The 16,622-nt window shown below is 42.4% G+C and overlaps 2 protein-coding genes across 3 annotated transcripts in view; both read right to left on the bottom strand.

The window, feature by feature from the left end:
- Nucleotides 1-1,655: 1,655 nt before the first annotated feature.
- On the bottom strand, nt 1,656-4,340 carry trmt112 (tRNA methyltransferase activator subunit 11-2). Its single transcript, XM_061686027.1, has 4 exons — nt 4,158-4,340; nt 2,585-2,686; nt 2,417-2,509; nt 1,656-1,950 (listed from the first exon to the last, which is right to left on the bottom strand). The coding sequence occupies exons 1-4, from the start codon at nt 4,230-4,232 to the stop codon at nt 1,849-1,851; spliced, it is 372 nt and encodes a 123-aa protein (XP_061542011.1). The 5' UTR covers nt 4,233-4,340; the 3' UTR covers nt 1,656-1,848.
- A 411-nt stretch (nt 4,341-4,751) lies between these two features.
- The window catches only part of atg2a (autophagy related 2A), a 27,430-nt gene continuing 15,559 nt past the window's right edge, over nt 4,752-16,622 (bottom strand). For both annotated transcript variants that reach the window (XM_061685293.1, XM_061685294.1), the window contains exons 21-42: nt 15,673-15,805; nt 15,251-15,435; nt 15,090-15,170; nt 14,838-14,944; nt 14,285-14,377; nt 14,136-14,206; nt 13,154-13,230; nt 12,668-12,838; nt 12,475-12,601; nt 12,157-12,386; nt 11,089-11,318; nt 10,536-10,671; nt 9,819-10,040; nt 9,624-9,725; nt 8,314-8,398; nt 8,062-8,215; nt 7,907-7,976; nt 7,741-7,823; nt 7,445-7,566; nt 7,200-7,354; nt 6,720-6,878; nt 4,752-6,083 (exon numbers count right to left, since the gene is read on the bottom strand). In XM_061685293.1, coding sequence (XP_061541277.1) covers nt 5,847-6,083; nt 6,720-6,878; nt 7,200-7,354; nt 7,445-7,566; nt 7,741-7,823; nt 7,907-7,976; nt 8,062-8,215; nt 8,314-8,398; nt 9,624-9,725; nt 9,819-10,040; nt 10,536-10,671; nt 11,089-11,318; nt 12,157-12,386; nt 12,475-12,601; nt 12,668-12,838; nt 13,154-13,230; nt 14,136-14,206; nt 14,285-14,377; nt 14,838-14,944; nt 15,090-15,170; nt 15,251-15,435; nt 15,673-15,805 — 3,030 coding nt within the window. In that variant the 3' untranslated portion in view covers nt 4,752-5,846. The remainder of the gene's footprint in view (nt 6,084-6,719; nt 6,879-7,199; nt 7,355-7,444; nt 7,567-7,740; nt 7,824-7,906; nt 7,977-8,061; nt 8,216-8,313; nt 8,399-9,623; nt 9,726-9,818; nt 10,041-10,535; nt 10,672-11,088; nt 11,319-12,156; nt 12,387-12,474; nt 12,602-12,667; nt 12,839-13,153; nt 13,231-14,135; nt 14,207-14,284; nt 14,378-14,837; nt 14,945-15,089; nt 15,171-15,250; nt 15,436-15,672; nt 15,806-16,622) is intronic.

The following is a 16,622-nucleotide window of genomic DNA, read 5'->3' as shown; positions in this document are numbered from 1 at the left end:
CTAGTTAGCTTAGCATCTGATGTGAGGGAGGAAACAGATAGCTTTGTTACTCATGGTATGATTAATGCAGTACTTTTACATTTTTGCCACACAAAATTCTACAAATAACACCAAATACACAAAGAGAAATAGAAGCTAATTGGCCCGCTAAGGATTATTTTACGATAGCGATGAGAGTGCAGAACTCCTCATTTAATTCACTCGTTTAGGAAAAACAAAAGTACATTGAGGAACCTAACTGGAAAAAACAAACACACTCAAGTGACATCAAAACAGAGACAGAAGCTGACAGCTAGTGGCTAGTTAGCTTAGCATCTGCATGAGAAGCTTTGTGTCAGTCGTGTTTAAGTAAACAAAACACACACACACAAAAAACTAAAATATTTCCAGGATAAGATTACCAGAGGCCTTTGACATTTGTGCCACAGAAAATTTTACAAGTGACACCAAATCTTAAGTAATAATTAATAAAGGGTTATCTGTGCCAACCAGCAGAACAGTTAGTGGCTAATATTAGCGCAAAATATGTCACAAAATTCCACTTTTTCACACTTGCTTATATATGAAAAAAATGAATCAAGAATATTGATGCATATCTTTTAAGAATGTAATATAAATAATATGGCACAACCAATGAAGTACAGCTAAAAATGAAGACCGGCATGGGGGATTAATAGAAATGTAAACATTTGAATTTAATCAAAACAAGACCTTAAGTGATTATGACATTGTTGAATTAGAACATACCCAATATTTATGAAACATTTGTTGATCATTTAAGTGGATTGCGTCTGCATCGGCAGTACGTGGCTGGTTGCCTCCAGACTATAGTGCAGGCTAAAAAAAAATTATAAAAATCTCATTCCTTAGAAAATGCTGAACTGAATAGAAGCTGTAGAATTAAACAGCATTAGTTGATTGCAGCCATTTCAAAGCCACAGCTCTAAGTGCCTCTCTGCATTTAACATCAGTCAGCAGGCCACTTTATCTTCCAGCCATCTCATTGTTAATTACAGTTCAGGATTTGCACGGCACTGTTAATCTGTCATGTGTGGCTTTTATTGGTGCTATGCTGCCATCCCATCATACTGTCATTATAGTTGTGGGCACAGGCCTGTAATTGCTTTAAGTAGAAGGAAAGAAAGGTAGGACTCGGCCTGCCTCCGGGTTTTGGGTCAAGGCACACACACCCACTCCCACTTTTGAAAATGATGATGTTTACGTGCTCGTTTCAACTTGCCTTACTAAAGACGGATAGCACTTGATGGGTTTTTGTGCTCAAAGGGACCCCAAGCAGATGCGGGCGGGGGGGTTCCGCTGGTTTTGCTTGCTGTGATTGTGTGGCTTAAAAATGGAGAGAAAAAAAAGGGGGGGGGGGGAATGGTGGAAAAACAACTTCCAGCCTGTCTGCTGCTCTTTTCCTCCGAGCTAAATATAGACGAGCCACTGCCACGTCATCTGGACCTCTGTGCTCTCTACAATAACGCACACGCACTCTCACGTTGTCACATTGGCTCACGCTCTCAAGGCAACTCACACCACGGATGCATTCTTGCATTCATTCACTCACTCGCACACACAAACAATTGCAACAAAAATCTAACAGCACTTCTGGCTGACAAGGGAATATCAGCAGGGTTTTATTAAGAAACGGAAAAAAAAAAAAAGAAGATGACAAAAATAAATACAGATAAAACAACACGGGGTTCAATGTCCAATTGGGGCCATTTTTGACAGCAAAAAGTAAAAATTAACGAGCCGATTATCTCTCGGCGTCAACCCGATCCACACTCCAACCTCCTTTTTCAGAACACGCACTCACAGTCCAGTCTGTCAGAGTGTATGTGTCTACACCTCATCTTCATTGAGCAGCATGTTGGGGATCCCTTTGGAGATGGGGAACTCTCGTCCTGACTCGGGACACTGCAGACAGCCCTCAATCACCTCCACCTGTAGCAGCACACGTATGAGTCGCACTGCCGCCACTCGAGGTCACCAGACGTCAATATGACAGCAACGGTAACAATCGGGAGATGAAGTCGTTGTGATGGCAGCGCATCCGCCATATTAGATGTGGCACATTGCCAGTAAACGGACTGTACTTCATAAGCTACTAACACTAATTAGTGCACAAAGTTAATGTCTGAGTCGCACGCACACACAAACACAACTATTACTTCCATATATATTTCAATAATATCACAGTAAAAGTGGGAAACTCAGTATGGGAAAAGTTAGCGAAGCAATTAATAATAATCAGAGTAGTTAAGCCAAATTTAGTATAATTCAGCACTGAAGGCGGTGTCGGTTTACATGATGTCTATGGGTTTCACCCTTGTCTTGCTTCATTTAAAAATAGAGGCCTTAAAGCAATCACATAAAATACTATAGACACTAGTAATAAGCGGCTACACACCTCCAAGAGAACTCTATGCACGTTCTTGAGGAACTCCTCATTGCTCTCAAAGTCAGCCATCAGTTCACTGGGCAGATCTTGTCGCTGACCCAACTACAGTGACAAACATTAACGCAAATTATGTATATAGTTTTCATAGTATATATCAAATTCCTGACTTGTCGTCACCTCGTCCGCAGCTTGGAGCAGAGCGCTCCAATCAAGTTTGGGGATCATGCGGCTGACGAACTGAGCGTTAAAGTCCACCTCGTTCACCTTCACCTCAGTTGCCTGCAATGGGAAAAGATGAGCTCCTTAAGGGGACATATTCAAGAAAAGTGGCTTTTTAATTGGCTCACATTCAAAGAAATAATACAGTTTCTGGAGCAGCGATTCTCAACCACTGTGCTGTTGTGAGAGATCATCAGGTGTGCCACAGGAATTTATAAAATTGTCCTTAATTGGTCTGAAAATTATTTATTTACTGCAAATTAGTGATGCACCAGTCTTTTTTTTTTTTTTTTTTTTTTTTTGACGACAACGGTCCTGCCTCCAGTCCCCTCGGAAACATTTAGGGAACATCATTGCATACCCGGAGGTGTCTGCTCGTCTTTGTTTTTTGTGAGATCACGTGTGATCACGCGACACTTTCAGATCGGCGGAGGAACATAATCTTTGTGTGTGTGGTGTCCTCTGTTGAGATTATCTCAGCACACCACACACAATACAACCAAAACGGTTCAATGCTTGATTTTCTTACATTTGTGCGGGGTCTTGTCACAGATTTAAAAAAAAATAAAAATAAAATATTTTAAGATGTGAAAAATTATTGTGTGTATATCAGGCCTTAGTTGTTTTTCACAGAGGACTAAGAATGTTTCGCTGGTATTCATAATCTTTCTTTCTTCAAAACAGTAACTTTTCAGGAAAACAACAAAATGGAATTTGCTGAGCCGTTAACATTGCATCGTCAAAGAGAGCATGCCATTTTTAACACTTTAGATTGGTCAAGTGGACTGACCAAAAGCACTGATTTATGGAAAAACATGAAATTGCCCAAATCTGGACAGGTTTCTGCCCGACAGTGACGATTGTGAGTATTGTTATATACTCTATCTGTATGTGTTGCTAGTGCTTGTGTGTAAATATAAGTTTAAACAATTTTTATAACTTCCGCAACATCAATGTTAGTTTTGTTAGCCCATCTATGGTGTTTCCCATTGTCTTAGCATAAAGCTAGCGGACTTTTGTAAGATAAAGTTATGTGGTTTGGTTATATACATAATGTGTTTTATGTTTAGTTTAACTGTTAACTTGAATTGGGGATGTCAATAAACAGCTGTGGCGTGAGATTTTTCAAATGCAGCAAGGGTTGGGGACATGTAACTCCACTTGTTATTCTCCAGTGCAGCGTGTCATCAGATAATGCCTCCAAATTTCAGTTAGTTAAGTTCTACTTTTGGAATGTGCGAGGAAGCAAAGGTACCCGGAGAAAATGCAAACTCCACACAGGAAGGCCAGAGCAAAGATTCGACCCGGAATCTCAGAATTGTGGGGCAGACGTGCAAACCACTTCCTTGCTGTTAAGAATGAAAAGTCATGATTTGTTTTTCAACCCTGTCACATACATTTCTTACGCTATCAGGCTAAGAGCGTGCATCCCCGTTTTGATTCAAACAGCAGCATATAAAACAAATGAACAAGAGCCGTTTAACGTGGTTGACCTCATCTTTCTTTTCAGTTATTATTTTATTTTTTTTACCTTGATAAGCAGCGGATACCCTTTCGTTACGCCCTTGACGTGAGACGTCAGCATGTTATGCGTAAGAAGCTTCATGTTTACAAAAAAAAGAGATTATTTTAATAAAACAATGTCGGCAAAAGCTAATGTCACGGGAACATGTGGAACGGAAGTTGCGTCGCTTAAATGTTTCCCGGCGGAAACGTTTGCTCGTATGAAGGCTACGGGGGGAACAAAGAAAAAAAAAGAAAAGAAATTAAATTTAAAAAGACGCATTAATTAAGATGCAATGCCAGCCTACACATACATTTATATAAATAGCTCGTTAAAAAAACCGAGTGTAATTACAACAAATATTTCATGTTAAATCGTGATGTGGTACACGTCTGACGTTACGGACGGTGCGCAATAGTTACGGTTTTCATTCGATTGATTTATACACTATACCAAAACTGGGATCGAAAACTTTCTCTACGTCCAAAAAGGCCTATTTCTTTAAAATATTGTTCACAAAAACGTTCAAATCCGTGTTATTGTTCTCCTTTGCCAAAATAATCCATCCACCTCACATGTGCGGCATATTAAGATGCTGATTAGGCACAACAGAAGGTAATATATTTTTTAAAATTTATTATATACCCATTGCTTTGTTATATACAGGTCATTTATCCTGTTGATGATATTGTAAATAGCAATTACAAGCATACCCTCGTTACAAGACAACCACCCCCTCAGACATGCATCAGGAAACGCACGCAAGCACACGCTCTGTCACGCACTCATAGTCATAGGTACATCATAACAAAAGATACAAATGTAAAACTTTTTTTTTTTTTAGAACCACAAACTTCATATCCTCAGTGGTTACTACATTCACATCCCATCATCGCTTGAAAAAAAATGAATATAACATAAACTGAATTAAATGGGGGGAAAAACAAAATGCAGAAAGGCAACTTAAAAAAGGGGGAAAGGTACAAAGTTCCGAACTAACCCTTGTCTCAAAATCTCTAAAAAAAAAAAAAAAAAATTAATAGAAGTTGAAGAACCACAGGATGACTTTACGACAAAATTGAGCGAGATAGTCGGGGGTCTCATGTGATTTTGTCAAGTTTGCGATTAGATTTAGAGTTCAAGTGTTTCTATTTAGTCAAGCAAATTAAAGATGAGCTTTTCAGTTTGAAAGGGTGTAGAATTGAACAAGGCAACACAAGCCAGTGTTGTTAAAAAAAGGATACTCTGCTCACTTTATGGCACACGTCCAAAAATTCAAAAACATAAAAATGTAGAGGCGACATGAAGTCTCTTATGTTCTTGTGAGTTCTGTCTCCCATTTCCCTTCCCTGTACACTGGGCGATGCCACTGAACTAGAAAACAGAGGGGACCATGATGGCGATATGTTTGCACACTAAACCAAACAGTGAGGAGAATGTGACCGTGAGCGTAATACTGAGCGGGAGGTGAAACTCACAGAGTTCCTGCTGCATACATGAATCAGTGATACAACCCATGTATACAACAATGGGTGTCACAGTAGGTGTTAGTCATTGTGGTGTTGTTGTTTTTTTTTTTTTGCACACTTGGACCACACACTTGTTAGTCTACACGCAAATGCAAAAAAAATGACACACACACACACACACACATTTGAACCCAGCTTTCACTCTTAGGTCTCACATCTACACACACACACACGTGCAACAAAGCAGTCATTCTTGGCAGTCCTCTGTGCGCCACTTTAAGAAGTCCTCCTTCCTTGCATCCGGTTTGATCTGGTTGCGCATGCCTCCGAGCAGACTCGAGGTGGCTTCCGAGGCCACTATGAGCGGGCGCACCACGGTGGGCGGGATCTGCCGCAGGACGCCACCTACCGCGCCGGGCAGACCTTTCTGTTCGTGCCCACGGGATGCTACATCGCAAAGCGTCTGAGCTGTGTCAATTACTCCCTGGAGAGGAAAACAAGCAGATGTATAAGAATAAAACTACTATTAGTCAATTTTATAATGTTGGTAAACCATTACCATAACCTAGGTGACTGAAAATCTACACATACATGTACAAAAAAAAAAATGTTTAGCAAGCACATTAGTATTTTCTATTGCTATTGTGACAATTAAGTCAAAAATGACTGAGGCAATTATGCTAATGAAATGGTAAAAGGGTTTTAACTCACGTAGTGCTTTTCTACCTTTAAGATACTCTAAGTGCTTTAACACTGTCTCGATAAATCAGAGGAACGGAAAACTTAAATTAGCCAATCCTCAGTGATCATGTTAGCTATGCTTGAATTTCCACCACATCTATTTATTAAATCACCTTACCTGTTGAAATCTAAATTACAGCCAGTGTTACATCTCCCTTTACCCAAAATCTACCTCACACCTCTTTTCAACTGACACGTCACACATTTAAAGTACGGCGGTAGAAAAGAAGACTAAAATCAAATGTTTTCTCAATCACTCCACCTTGATCAAATGACATGTTAAGTGCTTATTATTGTTGCCATCAGAGAAAGCTCCATCTTTTGCCACCCGGAGGACCATGCGACATCATGGTGAAATGTACTTTTTTGTACTACTCACCTCTCTGACGGTGTCGTACGCCTTGGCGACGCCCTCTCGGAGGTCGGCGGGCTGGGCAAAGCGGCGCGGCCGACTGGAAGGGGCCCGGCCCTCTGTGATGGCGTAGCGGTTCAACGGAGGCGTCGGAGACAGGATGTCGTACACCGTCTCAGCGGTAGCCTGCAACATGGAGCACGCTGCAGCCGACTTCAAAAGGCCAGACTTTATTGAGCCAGAGGCAGAGTGGAAGCATATGTAAGATGGTGGCTGTTCATGAATGACCATGGTTATATTTGTCAACATAAGGGCTGGTGTATGGTTAATTTGCCTTGTGAGAAACTATAACACAGGAAGCATAGTGCTGAGCATGTCTGCCTTGCAGTCGAGAGATCCCTAAATCTATCTAAGCCCTGCGATTGGCTGCCGACCAGTCCAGAGTGTATCCCGCCGCTCTAATGAGGACCGGCCGTATAGAAATGGATGTATGAGCTGCTCAGGTACCTGAATGGCCTGCACCAGCCTGTTGCTAAGCTCCAGTGCAGCAGACGCCGTGGATGTGCCGAAGGACGCGGCCCCTCTCTGGAGACCCCGGATAATCCGCCCGTCTTTCCTGTACTGCTCAATGGGCAACCAGAAGAGATCTCTCACCCCGTGGACTAGAGAAAAAACACCAAATAATCAACCGTGAGAAGACGTGTAAATAAATTTAAATCTAAATCTAAATCAATCTAAAGGTGTGCACTCACACAGCTGAACAACAGAATGCATGGGGCCGACGCCTCCCAGAATGCCAGGCAGCTGATTCTTCCTGATGTCAGTCAGCCATTCTGTGACGGCGTACTGGATGACTTTGTCAACACCGAGCAGGCTGGTAGGGGGCAAAGTCATTGAGGCCATAGGGAATATTTACATTCTGATCAAAATGCATGTGCTACTGAAAGAATTTGACGGAAGCCCTAAATACACATACCTCTCCGAAAGAAAAGACCATTTGAACTATAACTTTTCCCATTACACTAAAATATTGACTATTAAAATGTACCCGTGTCGACAGCACAGCCTCTTCAGCTTCAGCTCAGAACAATTCAACTGAGCCAAACCGATCAGAATCCCTGCAAAGGTTCCCTGTGAAAGCAGAACAGGTTTACTGTGAATACTATTAGACTGATTAATAGATGGTAAAAGTTGAAACTGTGGGTGGGAAAAACCTGTTCAATGACCACGTGTTTGCCTTGATAGTCCAACCAGATAGGCACTTCAGAGGTGAAACGAAACTCGCTGAGAGACAGGGGGAGAAAGTAGGAAACAGCCTGTTCACAAAAAGTTGAATTGAGGCATGGATCTATAATGCACTTGGTAATACCGGAAGTAGATGGGCTGTTCCGTGGAGGAGGTAGAGCCGGCTGAGGAGGAACTCTGCTCGCTGTGAGTAGTTTCTACTGAAGCTGAGAGATCCACTCCCAGAGCGCCGCCTGCCTCCGCCTCTTCGGACGCTTTCTGGGAGGGGTCCGCTTTCACTGTAAGGACAAATAACAATAAGAGACCAGTCACTGTAACAAATTATCTCTGACCCTGACTCTGGAAGACATTTGTGCACTCGATGGATGGAGTGTACCTTCAGAAGCAGGGTCCACAGGCAGGTAGGGGTTCACAGAATAGGCTAGACTGCTGAAAAAGTCCTTCAAGAAGAACAACGCATCCTAGGCAGCAGACGGACAAAACAAAACGGCTCTTTTAGATATGCTGGAAAAAAAGGTGGAACCAAAAAATAATAATAATAAATAAATCCATCCCGGCGGCATGGTGGACAACTGGTTAGAGCGTCTGCCTCACAGTTCTGAGGTCCGGGGTTTAAACCTGCGACCCCGACTAAATAAATAATAATTTTTTAAAAAATTGTCAAAATATCCCATAAAGCGGAAGTGACTTCCGGCGTACACATACACTGTAAAAATTGGCTAGGGTACCATGAGCATGACCCACCTCCGGGTGGTAATGAATTGAGGAATATATTATATTATTTAATCGAAGCTAAATTATTTGCCAAAAGAAGAGGAAATTTTGACTTGAAGATTTTTTAAAAACATAGCCAGCCTAAAAAAAAACCCAGATGTCTTAAAACTACTGTATTTATAATAGGTACCCTATAGAATTATGGTGCGTCTTACTTTAAGCTAAAGTTACTCATAACCAGTAATGAACTCTCAATAACTAGTTCCAAACCTTATGAAGATTTACACAAAAAAATGCCTGGTAAGATGAAATGTCTTGGCATACAAAGAACAAGCATATTTTTTTCAAAACCTAAGTGTGGGTACAAGTGTGAACTCAGCAGACGTTGTATTGGTCTGTCACGATGAAGAAGGAGCCGAGCCAAAAGGCAAAGCTCTCAATTTACCGATTGATCTACGTTCCTACCCTCACCTATGGTCACGAGCTGTGGCTTGTGACAGAAATAAATATAGAAAACAATAGATTTCGGATATTAACAGCAGAAATTAGTTTCCTCCGCAGAGTGCTCGGCTCTCCCTTAGATAGGGTGAGACGCTCAGTCATCCAGGAGGGGCTCAAAGTTGAGCCGCTGCTCCTCCACTTCGAGCGGAGCCAGATGAGGAGGCTTGGTCATCTGGTTAGGATGCCCCTGGATGCCTCCCTGGTGAGTTGCTCTAGGCACGTACCACCAGGAGGAGGCCCGGGAATGACCCCGGACACGCTGGAAAGACTATATCTCCCAGTTGGCCTGGGAACAAACCCCGATTTCCCCGGAAGAGCTGGATGAAGTGGCTGGGGAGAGGGAAGGCCGGTCTTCCCTGCTTAAACTGCTGCTCCCGTGACCCGACCCCGGATAAGTGGAAGAAAATGGATGGATGGATGGAAGTGTGGCTAAAACTGTTGGTACAGAAACAAGTTTGCCTGTAGAGGTACCTGGTCAATGTTAAGTCTGAGTGGCAGCAAGCTGACTCGTAGGCAACACTCTGGCCCACCAAGACCGGACTCAGGACACAGCTGTAGGGCCTTTATGGTCAACTAGTTACCAAGTAAAACATGTTCTAGGTTATCAGATGGCATATTGGAGATGGAAACATTTGATAGGTAATAAGATGTGGTTTTGCAAGTCACCATGTTAGAATGGGCTCTTCGGGGCATGCTCTCGCTTGTATAGAGGTACAAGAACTTGTTGATTTGCGAGGAGGCCAGGCGGTCACGGACCTCCAGCTCCTGGACAATGAAAACCTGCCTAGAAATGGGCTGCTCCCCTGCCGGACCGACCCCGACGGACGGTGAGCTCTCCCCGTCTTGTCCTGCCACTGCCACCGGGTAGGACTCGTGCTGGAAAGACACCTGAGGACCGGAAAGGGGACCAGTATGATGATGGATGTCAGGCTCTTAGCCTAGAGTTACACTGCAGGTCCAAGTACTAGATTCTAACTTGATGATTTCCGGGTGCAGCGTTCCGCTGCTATATCACAGTTCATACCTGTAGTTCATGCCCCCGTGCAATCGCATAGTTCTTTTGTGTGGAATCTATTACAGCCAATCTATGCATTTACGCTGCAGTTGAACTGTCAAGACATCCAATATTGTATGGAGTTATTATCCACATTTGGGAAGAGGCCTAATTTAGATCTTTCGCTACGATGATCCATATGCGAATTGCACCACTTGAGAGTCCCAAAAATCAGATCAGCATCCCTTGAACCATGCACTGTAAAACCAGCAAGATTTTAGCATAAAAAACTAGCATTCTTCACCATATTCCTTTCTGACATTTATTGGTATCCCAGACATGTCTTCTGTGTAATGGTCCAAAAACATTTGGACGTAAAGTACACTCACTTTGGTGAGTTGGATCTCCATGAGGAGGCTGTGCTGACGGCCGCTGCCTCCGGCCCACCTCCACGAGTTCTGAGGACGAGAGGAACCGGCAGAGCGGGACGGCGAGCTTCGGGCGCCGGCGGGGAAGGAACGACCCCTGGTGAGAGAACAAATGTCATGGTATGAAATGCTAAATCAAAATCTCGGTAATCATCTGTGTGATTGTGTCCTTTTTTTTCTTGTTTAGAGTAGATTCAAATATGTTTTGAATTTTTTAGTCTGCCGATTATCATGTCAATTAATGGACTAATCTGATAAAATTAATTTTGCATTATAAAACAACAATAGTTGGGGTTGCCATCCTCATGTTCTTCAGTGTGTTATCTGCGACTCTGAATGTGTGTGGCCTGGTGAGTGACGTGTGCATCAGGGAATGAGAGTGCAGTTGGCTCAGGTTAGCCAGTCTGCACGTTGAGTGCCTGGGTGTCAGTTGTGGCAATGGCAACACGTGTATGAATGTATTCAATTTCCACAACATTACTTAAATACCTACCTACTGAGCTAGCTAGCTTACCTATTTGCATGTTGGCCATGTAGCGACGAGGGCTTAGCACCAAAGTCCTTGCCGCCGTAGAGATGCCACACGACAGAGATCTCCCGCAGCACCACTCGACTTTGGGGCACCGGGAAGTGGCTGGGAGCGCGGAGAAGGTCGGAGCTCCCTCGCGGCCTGGAGAAGTGGCTGTCTTTCACATGGATGGGACCCTCGGCCAACACCGTCACCACGGGCTCGCCGTCCCTCGGCTGCGGGACGGCACCATAATAGACATTTCAAGGTGGAAAAGTATCATCTCACATTATTGATACAATAAAATAGAATCCCAATGTTTTTGTTCAATATGTGGGCGCTCAACACTGGCTCATTGATTCCTCTATAGGTCAATACTTCAGCGTTCCTGGAGGTGGTGCTCGTCACGTATAAGAATATTAAATCTGAGATTTTTTTTTTTTTTTAATAAGGCCAATAAATAGAAACATAAAATAAAACAAAACGGGTTTGTTTTTACACATGTACCTTTGGGTATATTCCACAAGTCCATGTGTAAACATGGGTCATTTTTGTACGAATTTATTGTGTGACTGTCTCTTTGTTAAATTGAATTTATAGCTAAATGTTTACCTGCACATGGTTAAATTGTTAATTTACCCAATTTTCTTTCACAGTTTTGGCCCCAGTACTTATTATAATGTCTGAGCGTGTGTTTTTAACTTGATAAGCTGTGTTTTGTCATTTTACCATTTTGTTTTATCTTTTCATTTATACTGCTCTCATGCTGGTATTTTATCTTTATTTTCAGCTCTTCATTTAATCTTGTTTTGAATCATGATTTATTTGCCTGTGAAAATATTTGCCTTGTTTATGAATGGTGCCATACAAATAAACTTGCCTCATTTTCTTTCACTCTGAGATTTTTTGTGTTTGTTTTGTTTTTATTTTTTTTTGGTACCCTTCATAACTTTTGACAAAGCAATCGCCACAATTGTGGAAATGCGGAATAAGATGATAGATAGTAGAGTACTACAGTGACTTTATATTCCAAACTTAGCTATGAGGGAGAAAATCACTGCCTCAGAGACTCACAGGAATGCCCATGCCAGGAGCCTCCAGGATGCAGAAATCATCATTGTCAGTGGAGCCCTGGGAGCTTTCTTCGTCCATCATCATGTCTGCCTGTGCTTCGGTTGCTGTGCCGACCAGACCGTCCAGCTCAGAGTTCTCCTCCTCCTCCAGCACAGAGAGGTCGTGCCTGGAGGCCTCGCCTGGGAACAGGTAGATCGAGACGGGCGAGCCCCTTGGCATGGAGGGCGAGCCTGCACGAAGGACACACAATCCGGGGGCCCATCAGCATATGTATGCTCAACTATGAAACAGCGACATCATAAAATATCGCTGCAAAACCTGGCTCTATCCTGTCTTCCTGGTGGCTCTTGTCGGTGTCTATTAAGGCATCAGTCAGATCACACTGGTTGATCTCAGCAGTTTCAGCAGCAGGGCAGGGAAGCACAGACGCGGGGCTCTCAGACAGCTAAAGACAAAGACAAAATAATATCTTGTAACATCAATTGTTCTCCAGTAAACAACTAGGCCTTACTGGTAGCTTCTGGCCGGCTATTTCCGTGGGCGAGGTGTGCCGAGGTGGGGGATGCAGGTCACCCTGGGACACGAGGTACTGCAGCATATTGACCAAGGCGGCGCACGAATCAGCACACGCGTGGATGTGAACTACGTTGTTGGAGCAGAGGAGTTCAAACAGAGGTTGGGCCTGGAGAACAGTGGACGTTGGGGATTAGAGTAGCACAAAATTACGTATGTCACTGGCTCAAAGATAAGGCAAGGGGAGTAATTGGTTTAATATGAATTTTATTGGTGCGGGTGCCCTTATGTAGGTATGCTTTTTTTTTTTTTTTTTTTAAATGATACAGCATAATTTACTGCAAACTATTTTGCGGACCCTAGTTTTGGAAACCACTGCATTACAGCTCATAGACTATTCAATATAACTACTACAGTCTATTTTGCAGCTACATGGAAAAACAATTATCAGATATGATCAAGTTATCAGAGTAAAGGCTCTTACCATCTTTCCTGTGTCGCTGCCTTTCCACGTCGTGACGGCAAGCTCCAGCAGGTCAATGTCCAGAACACAAATATAGTCTATGACACAAAGAAACATTGTGGATTCTATGTCACAGGTCCTTACTCAAGGTTAATTTTTATTCATTTAGGTACACCTATACAATTGACTGAGATTCAATGTACAAAAAAAAAAAAACGGTAATCGGCGAAGGTATACCGTGGTTTTAAAAAGTCACTGTTTCTAAACAGCTAAAATAGTGGTGTGCTGTTTTTTGTTGTTTTTGGGTTTTTTTGAGTCATCAGTGCAGGCATAGTAACACAAGCAGTCAGTGATCCCGACGAGTTTTTCCCTCATCCAAAAAGTCATCTATTTTAGAAATTTTCCAGGTGCCGCGGCTTGGTAGAGGAAGGACAGGCAAAACGTGCTTCCAAAGAGTTGGCTGATAATGGTTGTTTGTGTATTAGACAATAAACATGCTGAGCATTAGCATCTTAATAAAGTCAGAAGTGTTAGTACAGCTTTTGCATCGGATTCCATTGCAAGTGTACCCGATGCTGTGGCCGGTTAGTGTACAGTGCATCTGCAAAGTATTAACAGCGCTTCACTTTTTCCATTTTGTAACAACCTTATTCCCAAATGGATTTTAAAAAGAATTCTAGCGAATTCTACACACAGGAACCCATGATAACAATGTAACACATTTTTGTATTTTGTATGTATTTTGTATTAAAATTCAAAAACAAATACCAAATACTTTTGTACATGTGATATCTTAATTTCTTATTTTTAATAGATTTGCAACAAAGTTTAAGAAAAAATGTTTTCAATGTTGTAATCATAGGGAGTTGGGTGTAGAATTTTGAGGGGAAAATATTTTTTTTTATTCCATTTTGGAATAAGACTGTACCATTAGTAAATCTGGAAAAAAATGAAGTGCTCTGCACACTTTCCAGATGCACTGCGTGTGTATTGTGTGACGCACCCCTCCTCAGGTCCACTACGTCAGTATCACATTTGTCCGAGAGGTAGAGGGCGGAGTCATCCAGGATGAATCTAGATGAGATGTAATGAAAACTTCACAACAAGTTTGGATTGCGATGCCATGTCAAGACAACAGAGGCCAAGTTTTACCTGAGGTGGAAGGTGGCTGTGTCTACAATGATATTACTGGACAGAGAGAAGGATTCTGCTGTGAGCAACATTCGCAGTGGCAGATACAGCGGCCTGGCAGACAGAGAGCAGCAAGGCGGTTGGTTGGTTTAAGGTTGGATTTAACTGCAGGTTAAGTGTCCAATTCCAACTTAATCCCTATACAGAAACCCGTGCTCATCGTGGGGCATTATCTGAAGATACACTATGTTACGTATTTCCTCACCTGCCATAACACGCGTCTGAATTTAAGTGACATCCCATTCGTAATCCATAGGGTTTAATATGACTTTGGCAGACCGTTTGCAGTTATATACCAGCTTCAACTCTTCTGGGAAGTTTATATTCTTCTTAAATTCATATGTGAGTCAAGGCAGGTGAGTGAATACTTTTGGCAATATAGTATATCTGACGCCTATAAAATTTTGCCACTTTCGAGCAAAAAAAAATCTAAATTTCGTCAGTTGGACCAAGTCCAAAACCACCCTAATATGCATTATGATTTTAGCCCAATAAAAAAAATCACAGCGAATACCTGTAGTCAACGGCACATGTAGCCAGGTGCGTGTGGAGGACGGTGATGACAGCGGGTGCAGTGTATCCCAAAATAGGGTCGTCGATGACATCCAGGAAATCAACCAGCTGGAACACATACAAGACTGAATTCACACCTAAACATTTTTCATAGCCTTTTTAAGCCTTAAAATACCCCTCCCACACCCACAACTAGGATATAGCAGGGGATTACTTTTAACATTTTCTAATGTTCCCCTGCAATAAGGGTTACCTGCTCGTGCCAGCTGAGACTGGTCTGTGTCACGTAATGCCGCATGGTGGCGCCCTGAAGACGAAGGGCGACAAGGAATTCCTAGCAGGAGACAAAGAGCATTTAATTTTATCGTTCTGACAAGTGGGTGACGATAATTAGGGGGCGCCGGGAGGACGTACCTTGACGTTTCGCTGTGCATCCAGAGTGATTTTGATGGCTGTGGACAACATCTGTGGCTCCGCCTCCCTGCCTCTCACGCTGCTGACTCCCACCTCAGTGGGGTAGATGGTCGGGTCCAAGCACTTTAGGGAAGCGAAGTTGGGCATTTCTATCCGTGGCGGAATCGCCATGTCTTTCACGACAGCTGAAACAAAGGAAAACAAAATATTTCTCTCCATTGCATGATTTACCTGGCTGTGAACATTTTACTTCCTATGGCTTTTAGGGCAGCACGTGGTAGTTATGTTTAATTGGGGATAAGATTATCAGCGGATCATTGGAGAAAAGAAAATCTCCTCTGTAAGTGATCCATGGACCCCGAAATTATGAGAACCCCTGATTTAGAGTCTTGTGATTAATATTTATAATGATGTGTGCGTACCCTTATGGTAGAGCTCCACTCGTCGACTCTCCAGACACAAGAAACTGAGATTTGGGTCATTCTGGTGATGTGCTACACTGAATATCTTCCCTCCTTCCAGGTCAAGCACAAGTTCTCCTTGGCTCTGGTCCTCCTGTGTTCATTGCATCAATTATATGGGACAATTAGTGAAGTGCATTTGAGCTTTGACTTACGAGTTTAATTTGTTCCGTGACCACGCTCATAACTCCAAACACTCGTATCGCAAATCATTTTTACGCAGTAAAATGAATGGAAATGCCGTTATTCCATCTCAGCCCCACATGCACACAAACAACTTTTTGGGGTTGTGTTTTTAATATGAAAAATAGCACTCTACAGTATTGTACAGACATTAATGACATAATTATATACAAATGTAAATAAATAAACCATTAGTGCACCATGATTTCATGCTTTATGTCCGCTCATTAGGTGCAGGATAATACAAAGATATAAATGAAGAAAACAGTCACAACTGCTCAGTTATTTGCAGTAATTCGTTTTTTTGTCTCAGAGGATAAAGAATATATGCCTGTCAGTATTATTATATCTGTCTAGATGTGTTGCTGCACTGTTCATGTTCAAATATACGTTGCTAAAAGGGTTATAAAAGCACAACTTTGGTGCCTTTAGTTAGTGCCTCTACCGCACAGGTGTCAAACTCAAGGCCCGGGAGCCAGATCCGGCCCGCCACATCATTTTATGTGCCCTGCGAAAGCAAATCATGTGTCCACTTCCATGATTCTTGCTAAAATCTGTTCCAAATTTTTGTACAATATTCATATGTAATAAATAGTAATGAACTATTGTAAGCATGTTTTGCCTCCAAACCCCTTTTGCAGTTACTTGAACAATAGTTGAACAAACCTTGATTTCTGATTTCAAAACTAGTTATCCATCAATTTCTTGTCTTTGTGTAATAATATGAT

The sequence above is a fragment of the Phycodurus eques genome, chromosome 9, assembly GCF_024500275.1.
Source record: "Phycodurus eques isolate BA_2022a chromosome 9, UOR_Pequ_1.1, whole genome shotgun sequence".
In the NCBI taxonomy this organism is placed as follows: domain Eukaryota; kingdom Metazoa; phylum Chordata; class Actinopteri; order Syngnathiformes; family Syngnathidae; genus Phycodurus; species Phycodurus eques.
The sequence above is the reverse complement of the archived record's forward strand: the minus strand, read 5'-3'. Positions and strand labels throughout refer to the sequence as shown.

Excerpts from the sequence above, each read along its gene's own strand:
- trmt112 (XM_061686027.1), bottom strand. The coding sequence starts at position 4,232 with ATGAAGCTTCTTACGCATAACATGCTGACGTCTCACGTCAAGGGCGTA. Across the intron at positions 2,687-4,157 it reads GGTATCCGCTGCTTATCAAG|GCAACTGAGGTGAAGGTGAA; the intron begins GTAAAAAAAATA and ends TTCCCATTGCAG. Across the intron at positions 1,951-2,416 it reads TGCATAGAGTTCTCTTGGAG|GTGGAGGTGATTGAGGGCTG; the intron begins GTGTGTAGCCGC and ends GTGCTGCTACAG.